The 25,528-nt window shown below is 65.0% G+C and overlaps 1 protein-coding gene across 17 annotated transcripts in view; it reads left to right on the top strand.

Annotated features, from left to right (window-relative positions):
• DOT1L (DOT1 like histone lysine methyltransferase) overlaps positions 1-25,475 on the top strand; it is a 58,031-nt gene extending 32,556 nt beyond the window's left edge. For 9 of the 17 annotated variants that reach the window (XM_059918903.1, XM_059918902.1, XM_059918893.1 and 6 more), the window contains 21 exons: positions 954-1,009; positions 2,925-3,004; positions 6,863-6,931; positions 7,446-7,552; positions 7,746-7,787; positions 8,428-8,538; positions 8,650-8,884; positions 9,185-9,277; positions 10,080-10,171; positions 10,564-10,665; positions 10,914-11,051; positions 11,242-11,367; positions 12,172-12,656; positions 12,808-12,943; positions 13,267-13,446; positions 14,544-14,673; positions 15,379-15,956; positions 16,040-16,245; positions 18,888-18,952; positions 19,337-20,266; positions 20,970-25,475. In XM_059918903.1, the coding sequence (XP_059774886.1) occupies positions 954-1,009; positions 2,925-3,004; positions 6,863-6,931; positions 7,446-7,552; positions 7,746-7,787; positions 8,428-8,538; positions 8,650-8,884; positions 9,185-9,277; positions 10,080-10,171; positions 10,564-10,665; positions 10,914-11,051; positions 11,242-11,367; positions 12,172-12,656; positions 12,808-12,943; positions 13,267-13,446; positions 14,544-14,673; positions 15,379-15,956; positions 16,040-16,245; positions 18,888-18,952; positions 19,337-20,266; positions 20,970-21,550 (4,542 nt within the window). In that variant the 3' untranslated portion in view covers positions 21,551-25,475. Of the gene's footprint in view, positions 1-953; positions 1,010-2,924; positions 3,005-6,862; positions 6,932-7,445; positions 7,553-7,745; positions 7,788-8,427; positions 8,539-8,649; positions 8,885-9,184; positions 9,278-10,079; positions 10,172-10,563; positions 10,666-10,913; positions 11,052-11,241; positions 11,368-12,171; positions 12,657-12,807; positions 12,944-13,266; positions 13,447-14,543; positions 14,674-15,378; positions 15,957-16,039; positions 16,246-18,887; positions 18,953-19,336; positions 20,267-20,375; positions 20,507-20,969 lie in introns of all 17 variants that reach the window. The other 8 variants (XM_059918910.1, XM_059918895.1, XM_059918896.1 and 5 more) reach the window with 6 other exon arrangements.
• The last annotated feature ends 53 nt before the right edge of the window (positions 25,476-25,528 follow it).

The following is a 25,528-nucleotide window of genomic DNA, read 5'->3' as shown; positions in this document are numbered from 1 at the left end:
ACCCACAGGCTCCTCCGCTTGGGGTCGTCCCTCCTGCTCGTCCGAGACAGGCTCAGGGGCCAGCCCTGCTGGGTGGTGCTGCCCCATTGCTGCCTGGAGGGCCTCTGGTCACCTGGTGGCTTGTGGGGTGCAGACGGGGGCCGCCAGCAGCCACCTCCACCCTCCCCCAGAGACGCTCTGTCTTTGGGTCCGCCTGTCCTGGACGTTTCCCATCAATGGAATCACACACTGTGTGTCCTTCTATGTCTGGCTTCCCTCACTGAGCATCGTGTTCTCAGGGTCCGTCCACGTTGTAGCGAGTGTCGGGGCTTCACCCCTTTTTGTAGCTGGGTGCTGCTCCCGTGTGTGGAGGGACCACAGGGTGTTTATATGTCCACGTTCATGACGGACACGTGGGTTCCCACCTTTGCTGCTGCGGACAGGGGTGTGCAGGTTTTCCTGTGGAGGTCTGTTTTCACTTCTCTGGGGTGGACACCCAGGAGTGGGATGATAGCCTTTTTTTTAAGAATTATAAAGCCAGATTTCTTGGTTTGTTAAGTGGTACAGTTCTGGGCAGTTAGGTTAATAAGGTCTGAGTTGTCTCAGGCAGACTTTGGCCTTGAGGCACAATGAGATTAGTCGGCTAACAAAGATAGTGGTCAGGGCGTAAGGACAGCCCTGCTGCCCGGGAGACAGGCGAGGTGGTGCAGGAGAGCTGCGCCCTCGCCGCGTGTGCTCTGTCCAGCACGGCCGCCTCGGGGCGCCCCCTGCTGGCCCTGCATGGGCATGGCGTGGTCTCGGCCTCTCCCCGCCGTCCCCTTGTGGGAGCCTGGCCCCAACGCCACCGCCCTGCCGCGGCCTCCCAACTCAGGGCCTCTGCTCATTCCATCTCTTCTTTGGGGGGCAGGTGGGGGCGGGGTGCAGAGGCGAGCGAGACCCCTGAGTGATGGGCTGTCCCTCTTTTCTCCTTTCAGCTGGAGAGAGGAGATTTCCTCTCGGAGGAGTGGAGAGAGCGGATCGCCAACACGAGGTACGGCCGGGCCAGCGTGAGGCTGCGAGGGCCGCGGGGGCCTGCCGGGCAGGGCAGGATGGCGCGGGGCGGCGCAGATCCCCCTCCCCGGGTTGCTCCCCCTCCCCGGGGGTCACCCCAGCAGGCAGGGGCCGGAGAGCGCGGGGAGGGCCTGGGCTCAGTGCAGGTTCCTGCCGTCGGGCCTCCCCGGGATGGATGGTAGCGCCGTGGCAAGCAGTCTCCAGGCCGACACCGCCGCGTATCCTGAGCTTGCGGGCAGCTCTGCCTCCGTGGTTCCTTCCCTTGTCCTGCCCAGACCTGGGGCCGGGGAGCGGGCTGGACCCCGCGCTTGCGCACCTGGCGGCAGCAGTGGCAGTGCCTGTGGAGCGCGAGGCGCTCGTGTGGCTCAGTGGGGGTGGCCGGGCCTTGGTGACCGCGGGGCGGGCGTGTCACTCTCTCAGCTCTCTGGAGGGGGGCGGGTCACACCTTTTCCCTTCGACCTCGCGGTCTGGCCTCCCCGCTTCCTTCTGCATGTGCTCGCTGCACGGCTCCCCGAGGCCCCACCACTGGGTTCCGTGCAGGCAGGTAGGAAACAGGCATCCCTCGTTCACAAAGGCCTGTCCTTGTCTCGCTCTCCCGTGAGAATGTCTCACCTGATTTGGGCACGCCGCCCCCCTTTTCTTGAGGGGACTGTGCTGACCCCGTGGGTGTCCCCATCAGATGGGGTCGGGGGGCTCTGGAGCAGCTGCCGTGGGGGGCGCCCAGCAGCTGTGGCCCGGCGAGGAAGAGCTCGCCCAGAGCACCGTGAGGCCCCGAGGCTGGGCTCTGCCGGGGCCCCCAGACGGTGACCCCCAGACGGCGAGTGCCCTAGGCACTCTGCTTCCTTTTGGGGGTGTCCCCGCCCTGACCAGCTCCTCTGCGCTCAGGGGTCTTCATCCTGGCTTCCGCAGGCCTCAGGGAGCTTCCTTGTTCCTCTCGGGTGATTGTAGTTCAGGCAGCCCAGGGTCTGTCCTGGCTTGCCACCCTGAGACCCTGGCATGCAGCCTTCCCAGGCTCCATCCCAGCGCAGGGACCTCTCCAGGCCGGCCCCACGCCCTGTCGGAGCCTCCCCAGCTCGCCGCTCTCGTCAGGGCTCTGCCTGTCGGCCCCAACCTGAACCGCACCGCATCTGGGTTTCTTTCCAAGCGGTCGGCAGCGAGAGAGCTTGGCTTACGCCTTCAGTGCTTCTCCTGCTGCCCGTGTCCATCCTCGCCCCAGTCAGATCCTCCGTTACTGTCCTAGTACCGAGATTCCAGACAAGTGGCATGGAACAGCAGACAGCTCGCTGCTCTCCGTCACGTTCAGATGGGGAAGGGATCCCTGGTGGGGGTCCTACATGGGGGCAGGAGCCGGCGGGCAGAGGAGGGGACAGGTTGGGGGCCTGTGCGGGCAGCAGCCTCCTACTGCCCGGTGGGCGTCTTCAGGCAGCGCTTCCTCGGGCCGTCGGGTGCCAGAGAACGTTTGAGAAACGGGAGAGGATGGGCCAGGCCCTGCCTCGGAAGAACTTGGCGCTGGGCCCTCGGGTGGTGGTGCAGCTTGACGGGTCTGTGCTGCTTTCCTGCCTGGGTGTCCTCGCACCTCTCTGCCCAGCTGGTGCTTGAGCTGCCCGCTTTCCAACCCCGGGGCACCTGAGGGGCAGGCAGGGCAGCCCGTTGCCCTGGGCCCGTGTCCGTGCGCGCCTTGCCAAGGGAGCTAGCGGTCTGCTTGTCGCGGTGTCCGTGTTCACGGCACCCAGGGTGGCAGTCACAGCCCGTGGGCCCCGGCACCCGTCCCCAGGCCGGGCGGAGGTGGTGCGGGCAGAGCCGGCGGCAGAGGCGGTAGGCGTGGTAGGCGCTGCGGCTCTGTACGTGTGTGCAGGTAGAACCTCTTTTCACTCAACTGGAATATTATTTTGCAGTGTTATATTTGTGAATAACTTTGCCTTTGGTCCTGAGGTGGATCACCAGCTGAAGGAGCGGTTCGCAAACATGAAGGAAGGTAACGAGCTCCCCTCCCTGCCCTGTGCGTCCGCGCCTGCACCTGCTCGGGGCTGGGTGGCTGTGGCCCTGGTCACAGGTGGCGGGGTCCTGACTGGCATCGTCGGGTTCGGCCCTGGTGGAGAGGCCTCAGGCAGGGGGTCCCATCCATCGTGGTTCTCACTGTCACCTAGGTTGTGGGCGGGTGCCTCGCAGCTCAGCGCGTGTGGTGGAATAGACCTGACGCCTCCCCCGCTCAGGCCCCAGCTTGCAGCCGGCCCAAAGGACTGGGGCGGGGCCAGATTAGCAAGGGAGCTGCAGGTTGTCTGGTTAGTTTAGATATCTGGAGACAGGGAGTGACTTCTTAGTTCAAGGACATCCTGCCTTCTCCTAAGGGATTCTTCACTGTGTATGGGAAACTGAAACTTGATTGGGTGTCCCCATGTGATCTAGAACCCTAACCTGGGGGCGCTGAGGGCACGGGGGTTCCCCTGGCCGGCCCCTGCGACCTTTGCCGGCCGGGCCTTTCCTGTACTTGGACCTGGGCTGCCTGGCCAGAGCCGCCCCCGCTGCTTCCCCTTCCCCCTCACCCTCCGTCCCCAGGCCAGTCGAGACCCGGAAGCGGGAGGGGACCTCACCTTTCTTGTGTCCGAGTCTTGGAAGTGCTGCCAGAACTGCTCGGCACAGCTCTGGAAGGAGAGGTCACGGGGTGAAGCTGAAAGCTGAGTCTGTTCTCAAGTCAGGATCCGTTTAGCATGTAGGAGGGGCATGTTCTCCCCGTGCTTATGAAAGCGTTTAGACTCACGGGTTACCTTGGTGCTTTTGTGGAGTGAGTGCTGTTGGCATCTGGCCAGAACCTTGTATGGGGGAGGTCTCGACAGGCCATGAAGAGACTGGGAGGGAAGTGCCAAGGCCGAGCGCTTGGACGATGGGAGCTCCTGGCGTCTGAGCGGACTCTCCCCTCCTCAGGAACGCGGGCGGGGGTTGTTCGGTCTTCTTGTGTCCCGAGCTCCTCCCTCTGGCGTGGTGGTCCCCGAGTGAGATCCCTCCAGGCCACTGAAGGTGCAGGGAGGGAGCTGCGTCAAGGCCCGCCCAGGCCCAGCAGCACCGTGAGGTGTCCCTTAGCTGTGCCGGGGGCGTCCTCATGCACGCGGAGCATCAGACCGATGCGGACTCCTGGGCGGAGCCTTCTCCACAGCTGGGAGCTGACCAGTTTCATTTGAGCCTAGTGTGTGTGCTCGTGCCCGCCCCTGGGTCCCACGGTGAGCTGGGCTCAGGCTCAGAGTGGGAGAGCAGGTCCGGTGTGTTCCAGGAAGAGGGGACGGAGGAGCGGCTGCTTCTCCAGGCCGTCCTCCTCAGTCCGTCTCCCTCAGAAAGCTGGGCGTTTTCTGTCCCAGCACCATCGATGGTCCTGACAAGCAGGGCAGCAGCTGGGGGACCCGGGGAGGGCCCGCGTTTCCCCTTGTCCTGTGCCCTCGCGCCTGCTTCTCACCTGCTGCTTTGTTTCTTCCCCGTGGGGAGGCCAGTAGCTTCCCATGTGTGGTGAACACTCGGGGTGACGGCGGCTCTGTCTGTGCCCTGTGATGCGCTCTGCTCCAGGAGCGTGGGGGTCATCCCACCGCTGGTGGAGTCGCGGGCTTCTTTCCCTGGACGCCCAGGCGCACACGGCCGGGCTCTGGTCCTCGGCCGGGGGCTGTCGCCATCCGTGTGAGAGCTCCAGCCTCAGGTGCCCATCCTTCTCGGGGTCCTCCTGGCAGGACGGGACCGGTCTCCCGGGCCCCCCGTGGGCTATGACCTCAGCGTGAGGTCGGATATGCCGCCCCGCGTGCCCACGGTGCTGCTGGGCTCTGCCCGCTCCCCTTCCTGGGGCCTGGCCAGGGATGCGGCCCTGACAGGGTGTCCCCATGCTTCTCCAGTCGTGACATGAGATGGCAGGAGTCACCTGTCCTGCAGGGAGGTCTCCAGAAAGCGTCTTCGTCCTCGGGCTCAGGAGGGCAGCTTCTGCTGCCGCCGCTGCTGCTGCGATTCCCACGTCAGGTCTTTGCAGACGCGCCGCGCTCTGTCCTGCTCCCTGTCCCCGCAGCTGCGGGGAGGCCCCCATGCCGTCCTGATCTCCTCTGTGGCCGGGAGAGAGGAACGGGGTGTGTCCCCCAAGTTTTGTTATGAAACGTTTCAAGCAAACAGGAGAGGGGAAAGGATCACCCAGCATAGGCACAGAGAGTTTCCAGCTGGCCTCAGCACTGCCGGCTGCGTGTGTGTTTGCGTGTGTGCGTGTGCAGGTGAGCGCGGGGTCGCTCCTGATGGTTTTGTGGGAACGAGCGCCGTGCCCAGGCCCTTCTCCTGAGCACTCGGCACCCATCCCCGCGCCCCACCTGGGAGAGGAGCGTGGATTCCTGCCCTGCCAGCTGCCCCGGGCGCCTCTTGGGCTGTGCGGTCCCGACTCTCTAGCCTTAGGGCCTCGGGTCGTGGCCCCTCCATCTTTTTGGACGCGGCCCGTTGGGCATCTGGCCTCGTTGTCTCGTGGGATGTCGCCCGTTCTGCACTCGTCCCTCTTGGTCATCTTGACCTCGCCCTCCGCACCCCGTGTCCCAGCTGAGCGCCCGGGTATTGCACGCAGCCGGCTCGGGGCCCCTGGTGACCTGCCCACAGAAGTCCCCTCAGGGCACCTGTTGTCCCGGAAGCCTTGCAGGGGGCACATTCCTAATTCGAGCGTCCTCCCTTCGACACTGTTCAGGTGCACCCGGGGGACCCCCTCAGCCTCTGGCTGCCGTGACTTTGCTGGCACAACCAGCCGACTGCCCAAACTCGCCCCTGGCCAGCCCGGGACCTGGCGTCGCCACCTCCTCGGGGTGGGGGGCGCCCAGAGGCCAGGCTGGGGCTCGGGGAGCCGTGAGCGCGTGCGCTAGCAGAGGGCTCATCCTGACTGCTTCAGTTTACTCGTCACGCGTTTTCTTTGACTTTTATATTTGGCTCTGTATTTCCTACGCTGGAACGTTCCGGTGTATTACGTTTCCTGACAGTGTTTCGTACAGGATGGGGGAAGCGCCTGTAACCTGAGGGTGACATTGTCAATCATGGTGACCTCTCTGCAGGAGGCTGCGAGTCCTTGTGGTTCTTTTCCCTACAATGACTGCACACATGCCGGGAGTTAATTGGAAAAACTGTTTTCTGTGCAGCTGTTCCCGACCTGACCCTTTTGCGTTCTGTCTGTGTGGGGTCAGGGCCCGGTTCTGCCTTAGGTTCTGTCTGTTCCTGTGGATCAGGACCCGGTTCTCCCTCAGGTTCTGTTTGTGTTGGGTTAGGGCCTGGTTCTCCCTCAGGCTCTGTCTGTGTGGAGTCTGGGCCCAGTTCTCTCTGAGGTCCTGTTTCCCTGGAGTCGGGCCTCGTCCTGCCTCGGGTTCTGTCTATGTGTGTGGATCAGGACCCGGTTCTCCCTCAGGTTCTGTTGGTTCTGGGTTAGGGCCTGGTCCAGCCTTAGGTTCTGTCTGTGTGTCCGGACCCGGTTCTCCCTCAGGTTCTGTCTGTCTCTGGGGTCAGGGCTGGTTCTGGCCCGGATCTGGTGTGGGTGTGGCGCATCTAGACAGCACAGAAGCTGTAGAGGGGGTGCCCAGCGGGCCCCACGGCGAGACCCAGGGGACTGTGAGGCCCTGAGCGCGTTTTGCAGGAAAGCAAATCGTGAGATGGGTCGGAGCTCTCAGGCGCCGCTTTGCTTTTAGCTGTGAGATTAGCTCAGGACTCCCAGTCCCTCGGCTTTTCTGTGTTCAGAGGGCTGGTTTCTCTGGATGCTTTTGCATCCTGGTGCTCTAACCTTCATCAGGCTCTTGCTCGTATCGCGCGCTGGTGTCCCCACGGCCGGCACTGATCCCCCTCTGTGTTTCAGGTGGCAGAATTGTGTCCTCGAAGCCCTTTGCACCTCTGAACTTCAGAATAAACAGTAGAAACTTGAGTGGTAAGAGCTCTCGTGTTGCCGAGTTCTTAACACGTGCAATTATGAGCACCTGCCGTGGGTTAAGGCGGGGTCGCCCGCCAGCAGTGGTGACGGGGGCGGGGGCGTCCCGGGCGCTGTGGGATGTGGAGCGGCGGCCGCACTTACTCCATGCGGGAGGCCCCCAGTTGTGACAACCCCAGACGTCCCCAGACGTGGCCCTGGGCAGGACCGTGGTGCCGGGACCCGAGGGAGCAGTGACAAGGACAAGCAGCAGTGTGTGCGGGGCCGCGGGGAGGTGGGACCCTCAGGCGCTGCGCATCCTCGCGGCTGCTTGCTTGCCACATCGGCCCCCGCGGGCCTTTGGAGCCCGCCCTGTGGGCTCGTCGCCCTTGTCCTTGGCCAGGCGCCTGGGTGCGGGGAGGGCCATGGGCACCTCCCCAGCCGGCGGTTGGGACGCGCCTGGGACCTGAGCCCCGCCATACCCCTCCCCCTGGTGCCCTGGCGACCCCTGACCCCTGCGCCCCGTTGTGCGCAGACATCGGCACCATCATGCGCGTCGTGGAGCTGTCGCCGCTAAAAGGCTCGGTGTCGTGGACGGGGAAGCCGGTGTCTTACTACCTGCACACCATCGACCGCACCATAGTGAGTGGCACCCCTTCCTCCCCGACCCGCCTCCAGCTGACGTGGGCGGGCAGAGGTCCTGCTCCCAACCCGGGGTCCCGAGCGCTCACCGCGCCCATCACTGCCTGATGTCGGTGGGTCTGGGCTGTGGCTCTTGTCCTGACAGGGTTTTCCATCGCTAATGAGACGTTTTCTTTTCCTTTTCCATTTTTAGCTTGAAAACTATTTTTCTAGTCTGAAAAATCCAAAACTCAGGGTAAGTTTGTGTATTTGTCCTTGATCTCTAAGCTGACCAGGGCCCGAGGCATCCCGAGTGACCGGGCGTGGGCCTGGGTGCCGGGGCCCCCTGGCTGTGGCGGCCGCGTCTTGAGCAGCTTCACCCTGGCCACGTTTCTTGAGAGATTTTTGGGGGAGATAGGTTGGAGTTACAACCTTTCAAAATGTCCTGCAGCCTTGTGGTCATCACTTTGTCTCTGAACCTTGTGGGACGTCTGTCCCAGAGTCTTTCTCTTTGGAGGCTCAGACAAGCACGTGAGCCTTGAAGGAGCCCCCCGCCCGGGCCCTTCCTGCCACACTAGGGCCTCCGGGTCAGGGCATGGTGACGGCCACCCCCACCTGGAGACAGAGGATGGCCTTGAGGGTGGCCCTGTCCTCCCTCCTGTTGCCGTGGGTGTCCCGCAGCCGTCGCCTGTGGACAGTGCGCCCCTCGGTGGGGAAGTGGCTGTGGGGGGGGCCAGGCCAGGCCGTCCGGGGGGCCACTGGGTTCCCAGCAGAGACGGGATGTGGGGTGTGTGCACCTCGCTTTCCCCCGGGGCCAGGGCTGCAGGGCCCCTGCAGGCAGGAGGGTCTCTGCGGTGCCCGCGGTTCAGAGGACGAGCCCCCCGCTTGCTCCCCAGGAGGAACAAGAGGCAGCTCGGCGCCGGCAGCAGCGGGAGAACAAGAGCAACACGACCACCCCCACCAAGGTGCCCGAGAGCAAGGCGGCCATGCCCGCCGACACCCCCATGGTGAGCGCCACGCCCCCGGCCAGATGGGCCGGCCCCGGTCTCAGGGGAGGGAGCCAGACTGCCCTCGGGAGCCCACGTCGCCGGCTGGTCCCTCACACGGTCTTCCGCTAGGACTCTGGTGCTGAGGAAGAGAAAGCCGGGGCGACCGCTGTCAAGAAGCCGTCTCCCTCCAAGGCCCGGAAGAAGAAGCTGAACAAGAAGGGCCGGAAGATGGCTGGCCGGAAGCGCGGACGTCCCAAGAAGATGAGCACCGCCAACCCCGAGCGCAAGCCCAAGAAGACCCAGAGCGCACTGGACCTGCTGCACGCCCAGACCGTGTCGCGGGCGGCGTCACCCTCGCCGCAGGGTGAGTGCCTCCTCGCCCCCGCCCCGCTGTGCTCTGGGGTCCCGGGGAGCCTCACCGCTGTCCCTTTTCCTGCCGGCTTGGGCAGAAGCCACTGCGGCAGCGTCTGCACTGAGTACTCGGTGCGGGGGCGGGTGCTCCAGCTCCAAAGCCTCCCGAGGGCTCCGCGGGGGTCCCGTGCAGAAGCCCCGCTCAGGCAGGGCGAAGTGCCGCGGTTCGGGGTCTGGTGGCGGCTTGGCTGGGCAGCTGGGGCGTCGCGCAGGGCCTGGCGTCTAGGGAGCGTGACCCGCTGTCTCCCCGCAGGCGCCCCCTACCAGCTACCTCCCAGCACGCAGCGGCGCCCCCCTGAGCAGCTGCTGCTGGCGCCTGCCCCGCCCGCCCTGCACAGGCTGCTAGGTGAGCTGCCCCGGGAGGGAGGCCGGGCGGGCGGGGCGGAGCGCGAGGAGCGGCTTGTCTGCAGACCCCCTGGGAAACCCACACTGCGTGGCCAAGCGCACCACTCCCAGGGCTCAGGCTCAGCCCTGCCAGGGCGCCCCTGGGCTTTGGGGTCAGCGGGGCCCATGCGGCGGTCTGAGGCTGCGGTCCTGCCCCAGGGGAAGCGAGGCCACGTCTGGGGCCATCGTCACGACTGGCGGGGTGGGGGGACTCCTGGCGTCGAGAAGGTGGAGGCCAGGGATGCTGTTCCACCACCCACGGTGCCCAGGGTGCCCTGCAGAGGAGGACCCAGCCCCGTGTCTGCGGTGTCAGGGAGAGCTGTCCGGGATGAGCCCGGTGCCCCGAGGGAGCAGGGCTCTGTCCTGCCGAGTCGAGCTCGTGCTCACGTGGCTGGGCTGCCTTGAGATGCCTTGTCCCTTCAGAAAGCGGATGAAGGAAACTCCTGTACAGTTTTCTCAATTCAACATCAGTAGCATATGTTTACCGAGGAGACCGGCCGACTGGCTGACCGCAACCCACGTGTCCTTGGGGAGAACGAGAAAGCGGGCTGGGGACGGCAGGGGCTGCCAGGGTCCCCACGTGGGCACGAGCCCCACGTGGCGGCGGGACATGCTGAGGCAGTGTGGGACACGGGCCCCGGCACGACAACGGCACCGTGTGACCCCAGCACCACTCGGGCCCATTCCCGAACCCCACCTGCCCCCGCCTCGAGCCTCAGCGGGAGGGTTTCTGAGTTAAAACCTTGTCTCGGCTCCCCTCGTAGAATCCTTCAAGATTCAGTACCTACAGTTCCTGGCATACACAAAGACCCCTCAGTACAAGGCCAACCTGCAGCAGCTGCTGGACCAGGAGAAGGTGAGCCGCACCTGGTGCTGCCAGGCCCAGCTCCCCTCACCTGCGGGGCCTGATGGCCCCCGGGCCACGGCTGGCCGGGCCCTGCTGCCCCGTTTGAGGCGTCCTCATCTGGGGACAGTGTGCCCTGCAGCCTCGGTGGCGGAGCTGGGGTTGGGGGCTGTGTGGTGCGGCCGCCCTCGGGCCCGGTGCGGGCACCCCGGCTTTCCTGAGGGCGGGAAGCGTCAGGCTCTGTGGCTCCTGGTAACGTGGTGCCACGTTTCGGGGTGAGGCCCCGACGGGGGTCTGGCCAACCTCCTCACGGGTGCGTGTCCGCCGCCGTGTCCGCCAGGCGGGCTGCGAGTGCGGCGGGGCGCCCGTCCCGGGGGCCTCGCGCTCACGGCCCTGCCCCGCAGGAGAAGAACGCCCGGTTGGTGGGCGCCGTGCAGCAGCTGTTCGGCCACTGCCAAGCTCAGAAGGAGGAGGTCAAGAGGCTTTTCCAGCAGAAACTGGATGAGGTAGACGCCCCGCCCTGGCCGCCCTGAGGCCGCGCAGACGGCCCTGGTGCGGGATGGGGGGCAGGCGGGGCCCAGGGCCCAGCCCGGACGTCTGGCCAAGATCCAGAAGGACTGGTGCCCTCCTGGTGCTCTTCACGTTGAAAGTGTCCCTGATGAGGCGGCCTGGAGGTGGTCAGAGGGAGGCTTCCTGCCTCGTGATGCCCCCGGCCCCCCGTGAGAGCCCCCCCTTTGCCGTCGTTTGTCCTCAGCTGGGAGTGAAGGCGCTGACCTACAACGACCTGATCCAAGCGCAGAAGGAGATCTCGGCTCACAACCAGCAGCTGAGGGAGCAGACGGAGCAGCTGGAAAAGGGCAACCGGGAGCTGAGGAGCCAGAGCCTGCGGCTGGTGCGCGGGGCGGGGCGGGGCGGGGCGGGGTGGGGCGGGGCTGGTGCGCGGGGCGGGGCGGGGCGGGCAGCCTGCTCCAGGCCGGGCAGGGTCCCGGGGCAGAGAGGTGACCGAGGGCGGGCCCTGAGGCTGCGGCAGTGGGGCGCCCAGGGCCCTCCGACGCCTCACGGCCGCCCACCCGTCCCCACAGCTCCAGGCACGGTGCGAGGAGCTGAAGCTGGACTGGCCCACGCTGTCCCTGGAGGGCCTGCTGAAGGAGAAGCAGGCCCTGAAGAGCCAGATCTCGGAGAAGCAGAGGCACTGCCTGGAGCTGCAGGTAGGAGGCCTGTCGGAGGCGGCGGGGCTCAGGCTTCAGCTGGGGCACCAGGACCAGCGTCCTAGGCCCAGTCCCCGCCGCACCGCCCGGGCTGGCGAGCGCCTTGTTTCTGAGGCTGCCGCTGGCGGCCCTCACTTGCACCGTGAGAACAGCTCGTGCTGACGAGGTGAGCAGAGGACGGTGCGGGAAGGAAGGACGGACAGATCAGCGCGCGGGTGCGGGCTTCCCGGAAGCCCGTCTGCAGGCCGAGGCCTCCCGCCGTGTTTGCTTCTCCCCAGTGAGGTTTCGTGATTTACATGAAGCTTTCGCCATTGCCCGGCCCTGGGGGCTCTTTCAGGGATGGGTTACTGCAGAACGGCAATGCAGTGAATTCCTCTGCACCGGAGGCTGCTCTGGAGGCTACGTCCCTAAAGACACACGTCCCCCGAGTAGCCGTCGGAGCAGCTGTAGGTCCCAGGATACGGTGTCGAGCTGCCTTCTGTGGTGGCCCGGCCCTGCTGCCAGCCTGTGTGCAGGAGGAGTCTCAGGAGGCTGCGTGCGGGGTCCTGACGCTCCTGTGTAACCGAGAGGCGGCCCGAAGCTGTGGGCCCTTGATTCATTGTAGGGAGAGCCAGACAAACGATGCCTCGGGCCCCAGCCCCCGGGGCCCCCGCGCGCCCGCGCTGACGCTCGTCTGCCCATCACACTAGCTGGCCCACGTCCCTCTAGCCGGCCCACGTCCCTCTCGCTCTCGCAGGACCGGCCCTGCCAGTGAGGTGCTGGGCGTGGGGCCTCTCAGGCCTGATGCCTCCTCTCGTCCCCCAGATCAGCATCGTGGAGCTGGAGAAGAGCCAGCGGCAGCAGGAGCTCCTGCAGCTCAAGTCCTGCGTGCCGCCCGACGACGCCTTGTCCCTGCACGTGCGCGGGAAGGGTGGCCTGGGCCGAGAGCAGGAGGCTGAGCCCGGCCGGCCACACCTGGAGCTGGACTGCGCCAGGTTCTCCCTGCCCCACTTGAGCAACATGAGCCCAGAGCTGTCCATGAACGGCCACGCGGCCGGCTACGAGCTCTGCGGCGCGCTGAGCCGGCCCTCGCCCAAGCAGAACACCCCCCAGTACCTGGCCTCCCCCCTGGACCAGGAGGTCGTGCCCTGCACCCCGAACCACAGTGGCCGGCCGAGGCTCGAGAAGTTGTCCGGCCTGGCCCTGCCCGACTACACCAGGCTCTCCCCTGCCAAGCTGGTGCTGCGGCGCCACCTGAGCCAGGACCACACAGCCAACAGCAGGGCGACCGCCAGCGAGCTGCACCCACGGTGAGCTCGTGGTGGGGGGCCTTCTGACCGGGGGATCGTCAGTTTGGAAGAGAATCTCGGGGATTGTTAGGCCCAGGCGGCCAGCTCTGAACGCAAAACCGCGGCTCTGAGGGCTCCCCAGAAAATGACTGAGGATACGTCTTGTTTCCAGAGCTGAGCATGCCAAGGAGAACGGCCTCCCGTACCAGAGCCCCGGCATCGCCAATGGCATCAAACTGAGCCCGCAGGACCCTCGGCCCTCGTCCCCTGCGGCCTTGCAGATGACGGGAGAGAAGGGCAGTGAGAAGGTGAGGCCACAGCTCTTGAGAAAGCGCCCGCCCGCGCGCAGAGTGGTGTAGGGCTGAGAGGGCGGGTGGGAGGCTGCCTGGCCGCGCCCTAGCCCTGGGGTGAGGCTGGAAGGGTGGGGTTGTCTCTGGGGAAAGGAGAGGGCGGGTTGAGCAGCAGGGGAAGGGAAAAGCCTGCTGCGCTCCCGTGATGGGGTGCGTGCTGGGGTGATGGGCTGGGGCCCTGGCAGGTCGGGAGGATCGCTTTGGGGTGGGGGTGACTTGTCACTGGTTGGAGGGCTGCTGTGTCCCTCGGGGCGGTGCTCAAGGCCCAGTGTCCTGGTCAGCGGGAGCAGGCCGGCCCGGTGGTGTGTCTGCAGGGTTGGAAGGAGCGCTCCTACGCCAGCAGCGGGGAGGCCATCACCAGCCTGCCCGTCAGCATCCCGCTCAGCACCGTGCAGCCCAGCAAGCTGCCAGTCAGCATCCCTCTGGCCAGCGTGGTGCTGCCCAGCCGCGCCGAGAAGGTGGTGAGTGAGGCCCTCGGCCTGGAAGCCTGGCGTCCCCAGGCGCCGAGAGGGCCGCTGCTCTTGTTCTTTCCCCTCGAGGCCTAGAGCCGCCTTGTTCAATTGCACGTGGTTACGTTTTGAGCTTACCGTGGTGCCCGAGAAAAACGATGTCTGATGTCCACATTTAATTCCAGTAACACTTTGCCACTTTTATCTTAGATCCTTTTAGTAAAAGGTGACGTGTGCAAACGGAGAGGGACTAAAACTTCCAGATTCTGTAGAAATTTCTCCTTCTAGTTCATATGTGCATTCAGTCTCACACGCATGGACTTGGAAATGACACTCTCCTGTGGAGTGGGCTGTTCGTGTTTATGGAGATGTCACTCACACACAACTCACCCACCTAAGGTGTTCGGTGCAGTGGGTTTTAGTACATTCACCAGTCTTGCAGCCATCTCTAGTTCCAGAACATTCCATCCCCCCAAAAGGAAGCCCATCCGCACCAGCAGTCACCCACATCCCCTCCCCAGCCCCTGACAACCAGGAGCCCACTGTCTCTGTGGATCTGCCTGTTCTGGACGTTTCCCATCAGTGGAATCACACGCTGCGTGTTCTGTGTCTGGCTTCTCTCACTGAGCATCGTGTTCTCAGGGTCTGTCCACGTTGCAGCGAGTGTCAGGGCTTCTCTCCTTTCCATGGCTGAGAGATGTTCCACCACATAGACGGACCGCATTGTGTTCGTCCGTCACCTGTTGGTGGTCATCTGGGGTGTTTCCACGTTTGGGCTGCTGTGGACGTGCACGTGCGGGTTTTGTGTGGGTACCTGCTGTTGCCTGGCCCCACGTAGGAGTGGAGTTGCTGGGTCAGATCGTAACGGCTGCCCCCACTGCTCTCCCTGCCCGTTTATCCCTGGCCCAGTGCTTGCCCGTTAGCCAGGGCCATCCCTTAGAACCGAGGTCAGACACCTGTGCCTCACCTTGTGAGAACCTTCCCGGGGCTGCCCACCAGGCTCGCACCCTGAGCAGCCACTTGCCCTTCCGTGCTCGCGGCCTCGGGCCCTTGGCACGTCCTGCGGCGTGTGGCCGGCTCAGCTGACAATCTGCACTTTCTCTCCGCAGAGAAGCACCCCCAGCCCCGTGCCGCAGGCCCGAGAGCCCTCGTCCACGCTGGAGAAGCAGATGGGTGCTGGCGCCCACGGCTCCGGGGGCAGCGCTGCTGGGAGCAGAAGCCTCGCCCTGGCCCCCGCGGGTAAGGGCTCCCTCCCGTGCGAGGACCCAGAGGTGCCGGGTGGGCTCAGCACGTCAGCTGCACAGCGCGGCCTGGGGCTCGGGGGCTCCGAGCTGGGCTGTCCCGCTCTGCTCATCTCAGCTGGCTGTGCTCGGCCTGGGCCCATGCCGGTCCTCTGGGCGGTGGCGTCCTCGTCCAACCGCGTTCCAGCCGGTTCTGCTCCTCCTCAGAGAGCTCCGAGTGAGGCTTCCGGGCGGGGCCCTGCGACCTAGAGGGTGCCTGTCGCCACTGCCCAGCCATGGAGCCCGTCGGGGGCGGCAGGCGTGTGTGGTCAGGTTGCTTGCCTGTGTCCGCACGGCCTGATCCACGCCTGTTCTTCTGGGGGTAAAGAGCACAGGGAGGAGGCTGCTGTTGGGACGGGCATCCCGCCTCGGGCACCGCTGCTCTCGCGTGGGGCGGGCATCACCGCTGGAGGTGCCTGGGGTCCACCGGCTTGTGCGTGAGCTCCAGGGCCCAACCATCCCAGGCCCAGAAGTGGGAAGAGCACACAAGTGACGGCCCGGGGGCCCCCACTTGTCCTCACCCGAACCTGGTTCCGTGGTGCCATCTCAAGGTGCTGGGCACTGAGCACGCGGAGAGCTGAGCTTCCTTGCGCTCCGCCGGGTTTGGCCAGGTGGGCATCCTTTCCTGGATGAGCTCCCCTGAGAAAGCGTGTCCTTCCCACAGGCTTCGCCTACGCCGGCTCGGTGGCCATCAGCGGGGCCCTGGCAGGCAGCCCGGCACCACTCGTCTCTGGAGCCGAGCCCCCCGCCCTGGATGAGTCCTCCAGCTCCGGAAGCCTCTTCGCCACTGTGGGGTCCCGCAGCTCCACCCCTCAGCACCCCTCCCTGCTGGCGCAGCCCCGCAACTGCGGCTCGGCCTCGCCCGCCCCCCAGCTCTGCGCCAGTCCCCGGCTCGGCGCCCAGGGCCCGCTCCCCGACGCCAGCAAAGGAGACCTGCCCTCTGAGGCCGGCTTCTCGGATCCCGAGAGTGAAGCCAAGAGAAGGATCGTCTTCACCATCTCGGCCGGCTCCAGCAGCGCCAAGCAGTCGCCTTCCAGCAAGCACAGCCCTCTGTCCTCGGGCGCCCGCGGTGACGGCGGCCAGAGCCACGGGCAGGACAGCCGCAAGAGGGGCAGGAGGAAGCGGGCCGCGGCCGGGACCCCCGGCCTCAGCTCGGGCGTGTCCCCCAAGCGCCGGGCCCTGCCGTCCGTCGCCGGCCTCTTCACCCAGTCTTCAGGGTCCCCCCTGAACCTCAACTCCATGGTGAGGCTGGGAGTGGCGTCGGGGGCGGTAGGTCCAGGGCGCTCCAGGGGCCTGCTGACGGGCTTGTGTGTCTGACCCCTCAGGTCAGCAACATCAACCAGCCCTTGGAAATCACGGCCATCTCATCCCCTGAGAGCTCCCTGAAGAGCTCGCCTGTCCCTTACCAGGACAACGACCAGCCGCCCGTGCTCAAGAAGGAGAAGCCCCTGAGCCAGACCAACGGGGCCCACTATTCCCCGCTGACCTCGGATGAGGAGCAGGGCTCTGAGGACGAGCCTGGCAGTGCCAGGCGAGTGGGGCCGACGGGGCAGGTCCCTGTGGCCGGGACGCGGGGCAGGCAGCTTCCCACCTGCCGCTGGGCGGTGGGCGCAGGGTCCCGACCCCACTTAGGGCGCGTCCTGGAGCAGACAGGCCCCTTCCCGGATTGTTCACTTTTAACTGTAAGAAACAGCCCGTGAAGGGCCCAGGGCATCTGAGAGCATCTCGCCATGTGCGTGTGGGGCGGGGCTGACCCCTGAGTCTGCAGCTCCCGGGGCAGCGGTGCGTGGCGGGTGTTTCTTGGTGGCAGAGAGAAGGGGAGGGCGGCCGCCACGGCAGAGAGCCAAGAGGCAGGGGTGCAGGCTCCCATCGGCGCCTGGTGTCCACTCAGCTGACGGTGAAGAGTGCTTGCTTTCTGGTTTTTTTTTTTTATAACAGCTTTATTAGGTATAATTCACATACCACACCGCCCGCTTGAAACGTGTGACCCAGTGGTTTTTTGACGTATTCGTGGGGTTGTGCAGCCATCACCACTGTCGGTTTTAGAACATTTTCATCGCCACAGAAAGAACCCCTGTACCCTTAAACACTGACTCCCGAGCCCCTCCCCCAGCCCCGGCCCCCACCATCTACTTCCTGTCTCTGTGGATGTGACTCCTCTAGGGACCCTGTGAGTGGGATCAGGCAGCGTGTGTCCTTCTGTGTCTGGTTTATTTCACTGAGCGTCGTGTTCTCAGGTTCATCCGTGGTGTAGCAGGTATCAGAACCTCCTTTTTTAAGACTAGTATTCTTCTGTGTGTATATATCACGTTTTGTTTATCCACCGTGTGTCCGTGGATGCTTGGGTTGCTTCATTTTCAGCTGTTGTGAATCATGCTGCTATAAACGTTCCTATACTACATGTGTTTTTACTTGAAAATGTGTTTTCAATGTACCCAGTACTTAGGCGTGGAATTGCTGGATCTCGTGTGGCGAGTCTGGGTTTAACGTTTTGAGGAACCACCAGACTTTTCCACGGCAGCTGCCCCATCTCACACTGCTGCCAACCATGCACGAGAGTGCCAGTTTCTCCACATCCTCACCAGCACTTGTTATTTTCTGGGTTTGTTTTTAGTACGGTAGCTATTTCTGTGAGGGTGTGGTGGTGTCACCGTGGTTTTGACCTCATCTCCCTCGTGGCCGACGCCGCTCAGCATCATCTGTTCCTCAGAGAGATGGTCTGTTCAGGTCCCGGGCCCACGCTTGAGTCGGGTTGTCTTGTGCTGCTGTTGTTATGTCGTGAGAGTTCTTTAGACGTCTACGTAGGGGATCCCTTGTCAGGTACGGGATCTGCAGCTGTGTTCTCCCGTCCTGTGGGTGGTGTGTTCATGCCATTGCTGGTGTCCTTTGAGGCATAGGAGTGTTCAGTGTTGACGAGGCCCCGTGTGTCGTGTATCTGTGTTTTCTTTATTATTTTTTTAATTAATTAATTTATGTTTGGCTGCGTTGGGTCTCTGTTACTGCGTGCGGGCTTTCTCTAGTTGCGGCGAGCAGGGGCTACTCTTCATTGAGGTGCACGGGCTTCTCATTGTGGTGGCTTCTCTTGTTGCGGAGCAGGGTTTCTAGGCACGCGGGCTTCAGTAGTTGTGGCATGCAGGCTCAGTAATCGTGGCTCACGGGCTTAGTTGCTTCGCAGCCTGTGGGATCTTCCCGGACCAGGCTCGAACCCGTGACCCCTGCATTGGCAGGTGGATTCTTATCCACTGCGCCACCAGGGAAGTCCCTTTCTTTAATTTTATTTAATGCTTAATTTATTTATTTTGGTCACTCGGGTCTTAGTTGTGTCATGTTTAGTTGCGGCATGTGGGATCTTCAGCTGCGGCATGCAGACTCTTAGTTGCGGCATGCGTGTGGGATCGAGTTACCCCACCAGGGATCGAACCCGGGCCCCCTGCACTGGGGGCGCGGAGTCTTACCCGCTGGACCGCCGGGGACGTCCCTGTGTTTTCTTTAGTTGCCTGTGTTTTCAGTGTCTTGCTGAGTTACTCTTCCACGTACGAAAAGTACGTTGTGCAAGTTCTGGATTCTTTGGCGAGTTCTGTGTCTCTGGAGGTCGTAGTTCTTCAGGACGGTCCACGAAAATCCTGACACGTGAAACACACACTGCTGTGTACTTCGGTGCAGCTGTGGGTACACGTGAAACACACACTGCTGTGTACTTCGGTGCAGCTGTGGGTACACGTGAAACACACTGCTGTGTACTTCGGTGCAGCTGTGGGTACACGTGAAACACACACTGCTGTGTACTTCGGTGCAGCTGTGGGTACAGCTTGCTGGGGAGTTAACGTGTTAGGTGCCGTGCATCCGCCTCTGTGGACGACGCGGTCTCCTAGAGCTCGAGAACACGTTAAGCACGGAGACAGTTCTGTTTGGGACTCGCGGCTGTCTCTGCGTGTTGGGAAACGGCATCCCTGCTCCTCCGCTGGGGCCCGGCTCTCAGCTGTGTCCCCCACCACGGCCGTCATCGTGCCGGCACAGGCGCCACCGCACAGGCATGGGGGCGCCGGGGGGCCCTGACGGCGGGTCATGCATTGCCGGCTTACCGACCCCGCTGGGCAATTTGGTGTAAACGTATAGCGCTCTGGTGTGCCCGTGGACTGCCATCATTCATCATCTCTTTTTTTTTCCTGATAGAATTGAAAGAAAAATTGCAACAATCTCCTTAGAAAGCAAATCTCCTCCGAAAACCTTGGAAAATGGTGAGTTCAGTGCTCCTGATGCCTGAGTCCTTGGTGCCCGGCCTCTGAGGAGCCACATGGGGCTTCCAGAGTGGTCCCTGGGCGGTGTGGGTGCTGCCCGGCCTCCTGGCCCCTTTCCCTGCGGACGTGGCAGGCGCTCTGGATGCTGCCTGGGTAGATCGGGCACGTGTGGTGCTCTGTGCTGACACGCCGGCCCTCCTGCACGAGCAGCCCTGCTCCCTGAGCTTCTCCCACGGCCCCACCCTCACCAGGTCAGCCCCGTCCTCCGCCAAGGGGGCTTGTCTTGGGGGCGGGCGTCATTCCGAGCCGGTGGGGGTCTGGTCCCCGCAGCTTCCGCTCTGCCCCACCCGGCCCAGGCCTCACAGCTGCTGCCTCTCCTGGCAGGTGGCGGCCTGGCGGGAAGGAAGGTGCCGGCCAGTGAGCCGGTCAACAGCAGCAAGTGGAAGTCCACCTTCTCGCCCATCTCCGACCTCGGCCTGGCCAAGGCAGCCGACAGCCCGCTGCAGGCCGCCTCCGCTCTGAGCCACAACTCCCTGTTCGCTTTCCGGCCCGGCCTGGAGGAACCTGGCGCGGCTGACGCCAAGCTGGCTGCCCACCCCAGGAAGAGCTTCCCAGGCGCGCTGCCGGGAGCGGGCGGGCTGAGCCCCAGCAGCCATCCCGCCAGCGGCTTCGCCCTGGGCGGGGGCCTGGCAGCCGACCTCAGTTTACACAGCTTCAGCGATGGTGCTTCTCTCTCCCACAAGGCCCCCGAGGCGGCCGGCCTGGGCGCCCCCCTGAGCTTTCCCGGCCCGCGGGGCAAGGAGGGCGGCGCCGCAGAGCCCGGCCCCTTCGTGAACAAGAGGCAGCTGGACGGACTGGCCCCAAAGGGCGAGGGTGGCCCGCCTGTGTGCGGGCCCGCGGACAAGGCCTCAGCGACGCACGGCAAGGCGGGCAAGGGCCGTGACCGCGAGCCCGACGTCAAGAACGGCCACAACCTCTTCATGGCCGCCGCTGCTGCTGCCGCCGCCGCCGCCGCCGCGCCCCCCGGGGGCCTCCTCAGCGGCCCGGGCCTTGCCCCGGCGGCGTCCTCGGCAGGGGGCACGGCCCCGTCCGCCCAGACCCACCGCCCCTTCCTGGGCGCCTTCGCCCCCGGCCCGCAGTTCGCGCTGGGCCCCATGTCCCTGCAGGCCAACCTGGGCCCGTCCGTGCTGCAGTCCCTGTTCAGCTCCGTGCCCGCCGCCGGCCTGGTGCACGTCTCAACCGCTGCCACCAGACTGACCAACTCGCACGCCATGGGCAGCTTCTCCTCCGGGGTGGCCGGCGGTGCAGTCGGAGGTAGGCAGCGCCCTCCGGCCGCGCGGGACCCGCTGGGGGACGGGCCGCGGGCCGCACGCTGTCACCGGCGCCCTCCAGGACCGCTGGGTTTAACCACCGCTGTTTGCAGGTTCCCTTCCAGGGCCCCCTGAGGGGGGAGAGGCTGTGCCCGCGTATCCCCTCGGGTCTACTTTGCACCCGTCACCTCGTTCCTTTTCGCGAAACGCAGACGTGACTGTCGTGTGGGCAGAGCGCTCAGGCGTGAGTCGGCCTGTGCCAGGCTCTCTGGTCTGACGGCGTCCCTCTCGCTCTCGGGAGCTGGCGCCAGACGGGGCTCTCTCCTTCCTCCCCGCGGAGGTCACCTGTCAGGCCTGACGCGGCCCGGACTCCGGGCAGCCTTGGGGCCGGTGCTGGGGAAGAGCCAAGGGCCGCGGCACCCGCCACACACACCGTGGCGCGTGCGGGGTGGAGAGGAGCGCAGGGAGCCACAGCCGGCCCCTTACTGGGCACGGGCGCCGGGGCTGGGCTGGGGAGGGGAGGGGAGCCGTCCTGCAGGTAATCCTAGCGCCTGCGCTCCCGCTGCCTGCGCTTCACCCTCACCTGTGCCGCTCGCACGCGGAGCTGGAGCTGCAGCCGCCGTCGGCTTCCCCTTCTCCGCGCGCCTTCCTTGGCTTGGCTGGCGATGCCCGCCTGTTGAAGCTGGGTTTTTCTCTCCTGTTTGCAGGTGCCTTTAACCACGCGGTGCCTCCCGCCTCCGCTCATCCGTTTGGAGCCAGTTTCGGCAGTGGGGCTGCATGTCGCAGCGCCACGCTGAGCCTAACCCCGCTGCAGGCGGTGGCCAGCACCCCGGCCTCTTCCTTTCAGGCCCCGTCCCCTGCGGAGCCGAGGCCGCCCCCGCCCCCTCCGCACCTGGGCCGGCCCCCTCTGGGGCAGCCCGCCCTCCACGCCCCCCCCCCTCCTAACGCCGCCTTGCCTCCGCCCCCCGCGCTGCTCCCGGCTAACTCTGAGCCCGTGCTCCTGCAGAACCTCGCGTCCCTCCCAGCTAACCAAGCTTTCTTACCTGCCTCCTCTGCTGCCTCTGTGCCGCCTGCTAACGCCTCTCTGTCCATCAAGCTCGCCTCACTTCCGCACAAGGTGTCCCGCCCCTCCTTCACGGTGCACCACCCGCCCCTGCCCGGGCTGGCCCTGGCCCAGGCCGCGCCCGTGATCCCGCAGGCCAGCTCCACGGGGCCGCCCGCCGTGTGGGTTTCCCTTGGCATGCCACCTCCGTATGCCGCGCGCCTTGCGGGGGTTAAGCCGCGATAAAGACCTTGCTTAGCTAGCAGTTCGTATTCTGTAAGGTAAGGCTAGAGCTCGACCAGGCGGCCCATACGAGAACCTGAACTGACCTTCCTTTGCAGAGAGCAGGCGGGCCCGCGGGGCTCCATGGAGGGGCCCGGGGGCCAAGGCTGCTCTCCTGCGGCCGGGAGTTGCGAAGGCAAAGAGCCAGGGAGGCAAGGGAACCCGGGCGGCGAGAGCAGAGCGAGGGAGGGTGTGGCTGCCCCCCCCCCACTTCCGCCGCTGCTGGTGGGCCCTCCCACCAGGTCACCGAGGGAGGGGGCCAGGAGGAGTCAGTCAGGGCTGGCGTCCTGGCCGGGTGGAGCCCAGCTCGAGCTTGCCGCCGCCCTAGGCTTGGCATCTGCAGCAGCCGGGGACCTGGGCAGCCCTGGCATGGGGTCATGGGGGCAGCTCAGGATCCCAGCTTGGCCTTGTGTGCGCTCGTGGGCCCCTCAGCCCGTTTCCATAAACGCGCCTTATGTAGGGTTTGGGGGGAGCTCAACGCGTTTAAGGCCCCAGGTACACGGCAGGCCTTCAGGACGTGGGGGTCACATCTGTTGGCCTCCTTCGCTAGAGGGCCTGCCTGCAGGGGCCGATGGGCAGCAGGGTGAGTGTGGCGCCAGCCCCACAGGCAGGAATGCCGGGCGGGTGGTGGGGCTCTGTAGTTGTGGCCGAGGCCCGGCTCCTCCGGCCCCCGAGGCGCACGGCCTGGCCTGTGCCTTTCAGACCGTCCGTGTGGGGTCAGCGGAGACAAGCGTAGGAAGGGCCCGCTTTCGGGAGCTGGACGGGGCAGGTGCCTGCGAGGCCTCCAGGGAGGGTCCTGGGCTCCGGTGCAGCGGGCCCGGCCACTGCTGGTGCCGCGTCCACATCCCCCTGGGGCCAGGACTGGAGCAGGGGGTCTGCCTGCCGTCCTTGGCTGTCTGTCGTGTTTTTAAGTGGAAACAGATGGGAGGCCGCTGGAGTCGGACGGGCTCCTGGTCAGGGTGCAGGTCAGCAGACAGCCCTACCTGAGGCCTGGGGATGGGCTGTGCCTCGGTTGTTGGAGAAGCCCAGAAGGTAGGGCGGCTCAGCCTGCAGTGGCCTCGCGCCGTCAGAGGAGCTTGGAGAGGGCAGACGTGGACGTGCACTGGGAGGTCTGCGGCCAGGCCCACGGTGGACGCTGCCTGCCTGCCATCCTGGCCGCGCCGGCCTCACTCCTGGCGTGTGCAGGCTTGTCCTGGGGCGCTGCCCGCTGTGGGGACCGGGGGGGGTCTCCTGGGGAGGAGGGGAAGCCAGGACCCAGCCAGCGCCCCACACGCACTGGAAGGGCCCGGGGACAGGACCTCCTGCCTCTGAAGGGGCCCAGGGGCGTGGCTCAGGGTGCTGCCACCACCACGTCTGCTGTCTGTCGTCTGTCCATCCGTCTGTAGGCGGCTCTGGCGCCCTGGCCTGGGGGTGCGACGGGCTCGTCTGGACACGAAGCTAACGCTATGCTGCCTTTCCTCCCGCGCCGTGTCCGCAGGTAACTAGGATTTCTACCTCAACCGCGAGACTATGCAAGGATGGGGCGGGCTGGCGGCGCGGGCCCCCCCGCAGGACGGCGAGGACGGACGGAGGCCAGAGGACAGGCTCTACTGTGAATCAGCGCCGCGCAGAGCTGCGGAGACGGCGCGCTGGGGCCTGGCTCCAGCCTGTACTGTCGATAGTTTTAGATAAAGTATTTATCGTTTTTTAAAAAGTATAAACAATTTTGACTTATTTTATTCCACCGAAGTCGTGAAGGCAACCTATCGAGAGATGTAGATACTATACATATGAGAGAATATATGTAAAGACATCGCCGAAGGACCGGCCCACCGCGGAGACGCTGCCAGCTGGCCCGGTGCTATCTCGTCGCCAGGCTCGCGCCTCCACGTGCTCTTGGTGCTGACTCTCGAGGTTGACCACGCCAACGCCAGGCCCTAGCGCCTGGCGTGTTGTTCATTCCCGCCGCTCTTCCCATACCAAAGGCGGCGTCTCCGGTGGAGGCCCGCCCCGCCATCACTGTGAACGGCCTCGGCTCAGCCCTCGGGATGGCGCCTTTGGCATCGGAACGGCGGTCCTGCGCGGCAAGGCTGCGGTGGCGGAGCCTCGAGGAGGGGACCCGTTCTCAGTGGTGCTCGTGAGGAGGGTCTGGTACCCGACTCTGCTGCCTGCCTGGCTGGCTCACTCGCGTGACAGGTGCATTTGTACGTCTCCGCCCGCCCCGGGCTCCCGCTGCAGCCCCCCGCTGCAGGGTCGGCTCCTGTGGCGGCCGGGGCCGCAGGCGGGTTAGCCGTGGGTGCCAGCTGTGTCTACAGGGGAGTCACGCTGACGGGTGACAGTATTTTATAGAGAGGTGATGAAAATTTATAAATTTCATAGACGGACTTCATTTATTTTTAGACTGTATGACGAATACACAGTAAACTAAAGAGAAAAGGAAGAAAGGAAAGTGGGAGGAAACCCTCCCATTTGTTCTAGTGCACAGCGGCGCTGGCCCAGGGCCCGCCTGCCCACCCCACTGGGGTGACGCCCGCCCCATCTGAGCAGCCACGGTGGGTGCTTGGGAAGGGATGCGCTGGGGGTGGCCGGGCAGGAGGGCTGCTCCCTGAGGCTCCGAGATGGCCGGTAGGGCTCTTGGTCCCTCGAGCACAGCACCTGTGACCGGTCCTGGGCCCCTGGGTGGAGCAATGTTGTCTGTGTGCCTCCCGAGAAGCTCTCGGTCCCCCGAAAGGGCCGACATCGGCCAAAGGTGCTGACAGCGGGCCTGGACCCAAGGTTGGGTGCCCCAGCGAGGGCTGAGCGTGGGCAGTCGGAGCACCATCCTCAGGTGCTTGCCCCCCAGGTGGCACCCATCAAGGAGCGCGGGAGGGGGGGCCTCTGTGTGGCGGCCTAATGTGAGCCTTCCCCGGCCTGGCCGACTCCACACACCCTCCGGAGGTGGACGCCACGGGCCCTCTGCCTGCCCGCGAGCAGGGTCAGTGTGGTGGCCGAGGCCCGGCTCCGCTTCCTGACCCCCGGGACGCAGGCCATGAGGGTCAGAGCGGGCCAGTGCGCTACCTGCAGCCACCTCTACACCGTGCAGGGCAGCAATCAGGCTAGAGACGGAGCCTTCCTCCTGTGACCGCCCACCCTGCCCCCTTCCCCCCAGGTCGGTGCTCTCGGTGCACGATGGTGCTGTCCTGACCCCCGACCCCCGGCCTCTCCAAGAGGCTCCCCTCCCCGCGTCAGGAACACAGGGCTCCCGAGAAAGCTGCGGCGCCGCCAGCGGAGCCCCCATCTGAACAAAGGACACTGTACAAAACACTGCGTCACTTCGGGAGAACGCCCGCGCCGCGTCTGTCCTCTGCACGCACACGCAGGCACCAGGGGACGGACGACCCGCGCGGGGTCTGCCCCACAGCGGGGCCCAGCTCGGCCTCTCCACACCCACCCTCCGGTCCCAGCCTGAGCGCCGCCGCTGCCGCCAGCCACAGGAGTAGGGCGCCGACTGGCGTGCGTGGAGGGCGGCCCCGCGGGAGCCCCACCGCTGCTGCCGACGCGGGCGCTCCAGGTCTGAGGGCTGCCGTCGCTTTGCTCAGGAAAACCTAACAACTAGGACAGCCTCCGGTCAGGGGATGCGTCCTCTGTTCACCTATGAATTGTGACCTATTTAAGAACCCCCCCCCCCACCCTTATTTATCCTGCCAGCCAGCCCGTCTACAGTTAGGACTGTTTGTTCTCATTTACACATCCATCCACGCTGGCTCTCGCATCCCTGCCTTGGTTTGTAACGCAGACGGGCTTTGCTTTCTTGTTCTGGTAGCCTGTGTTTCAGTTGGGGCGCTGGCTCCACCCCCTCTTCCCAAGGGAACCCCACTGCACTGCATTTCCATCTCTAGACGGTGTAATAAAATACCTGTTTTCACTTGAACCTGGTCTGGTGGCAGTGTTTCTTCCTGACCGTGACACGGCAAGGTCCTGGAG

The sequence above is a fragment of the Balaenoptera ricei genome, chromosome 3 (genome assembly GCF_028023285.1).
Source record: "Balaenoptera ricei isolate mBalRic1 chromosome 3, mBalRic1.hap2, whole genome shotgun sequence".
NCBI classification, from domain to species: Eukaryota; Metazoa; Chordata; class Mammalia; order Artiodactyla; family Balaenopteridae; genus Balaenoptera; species Balaenoptera ricei.
This window is presented reverse-complemented; position numbering and strand designations above follow the sequence as displayed.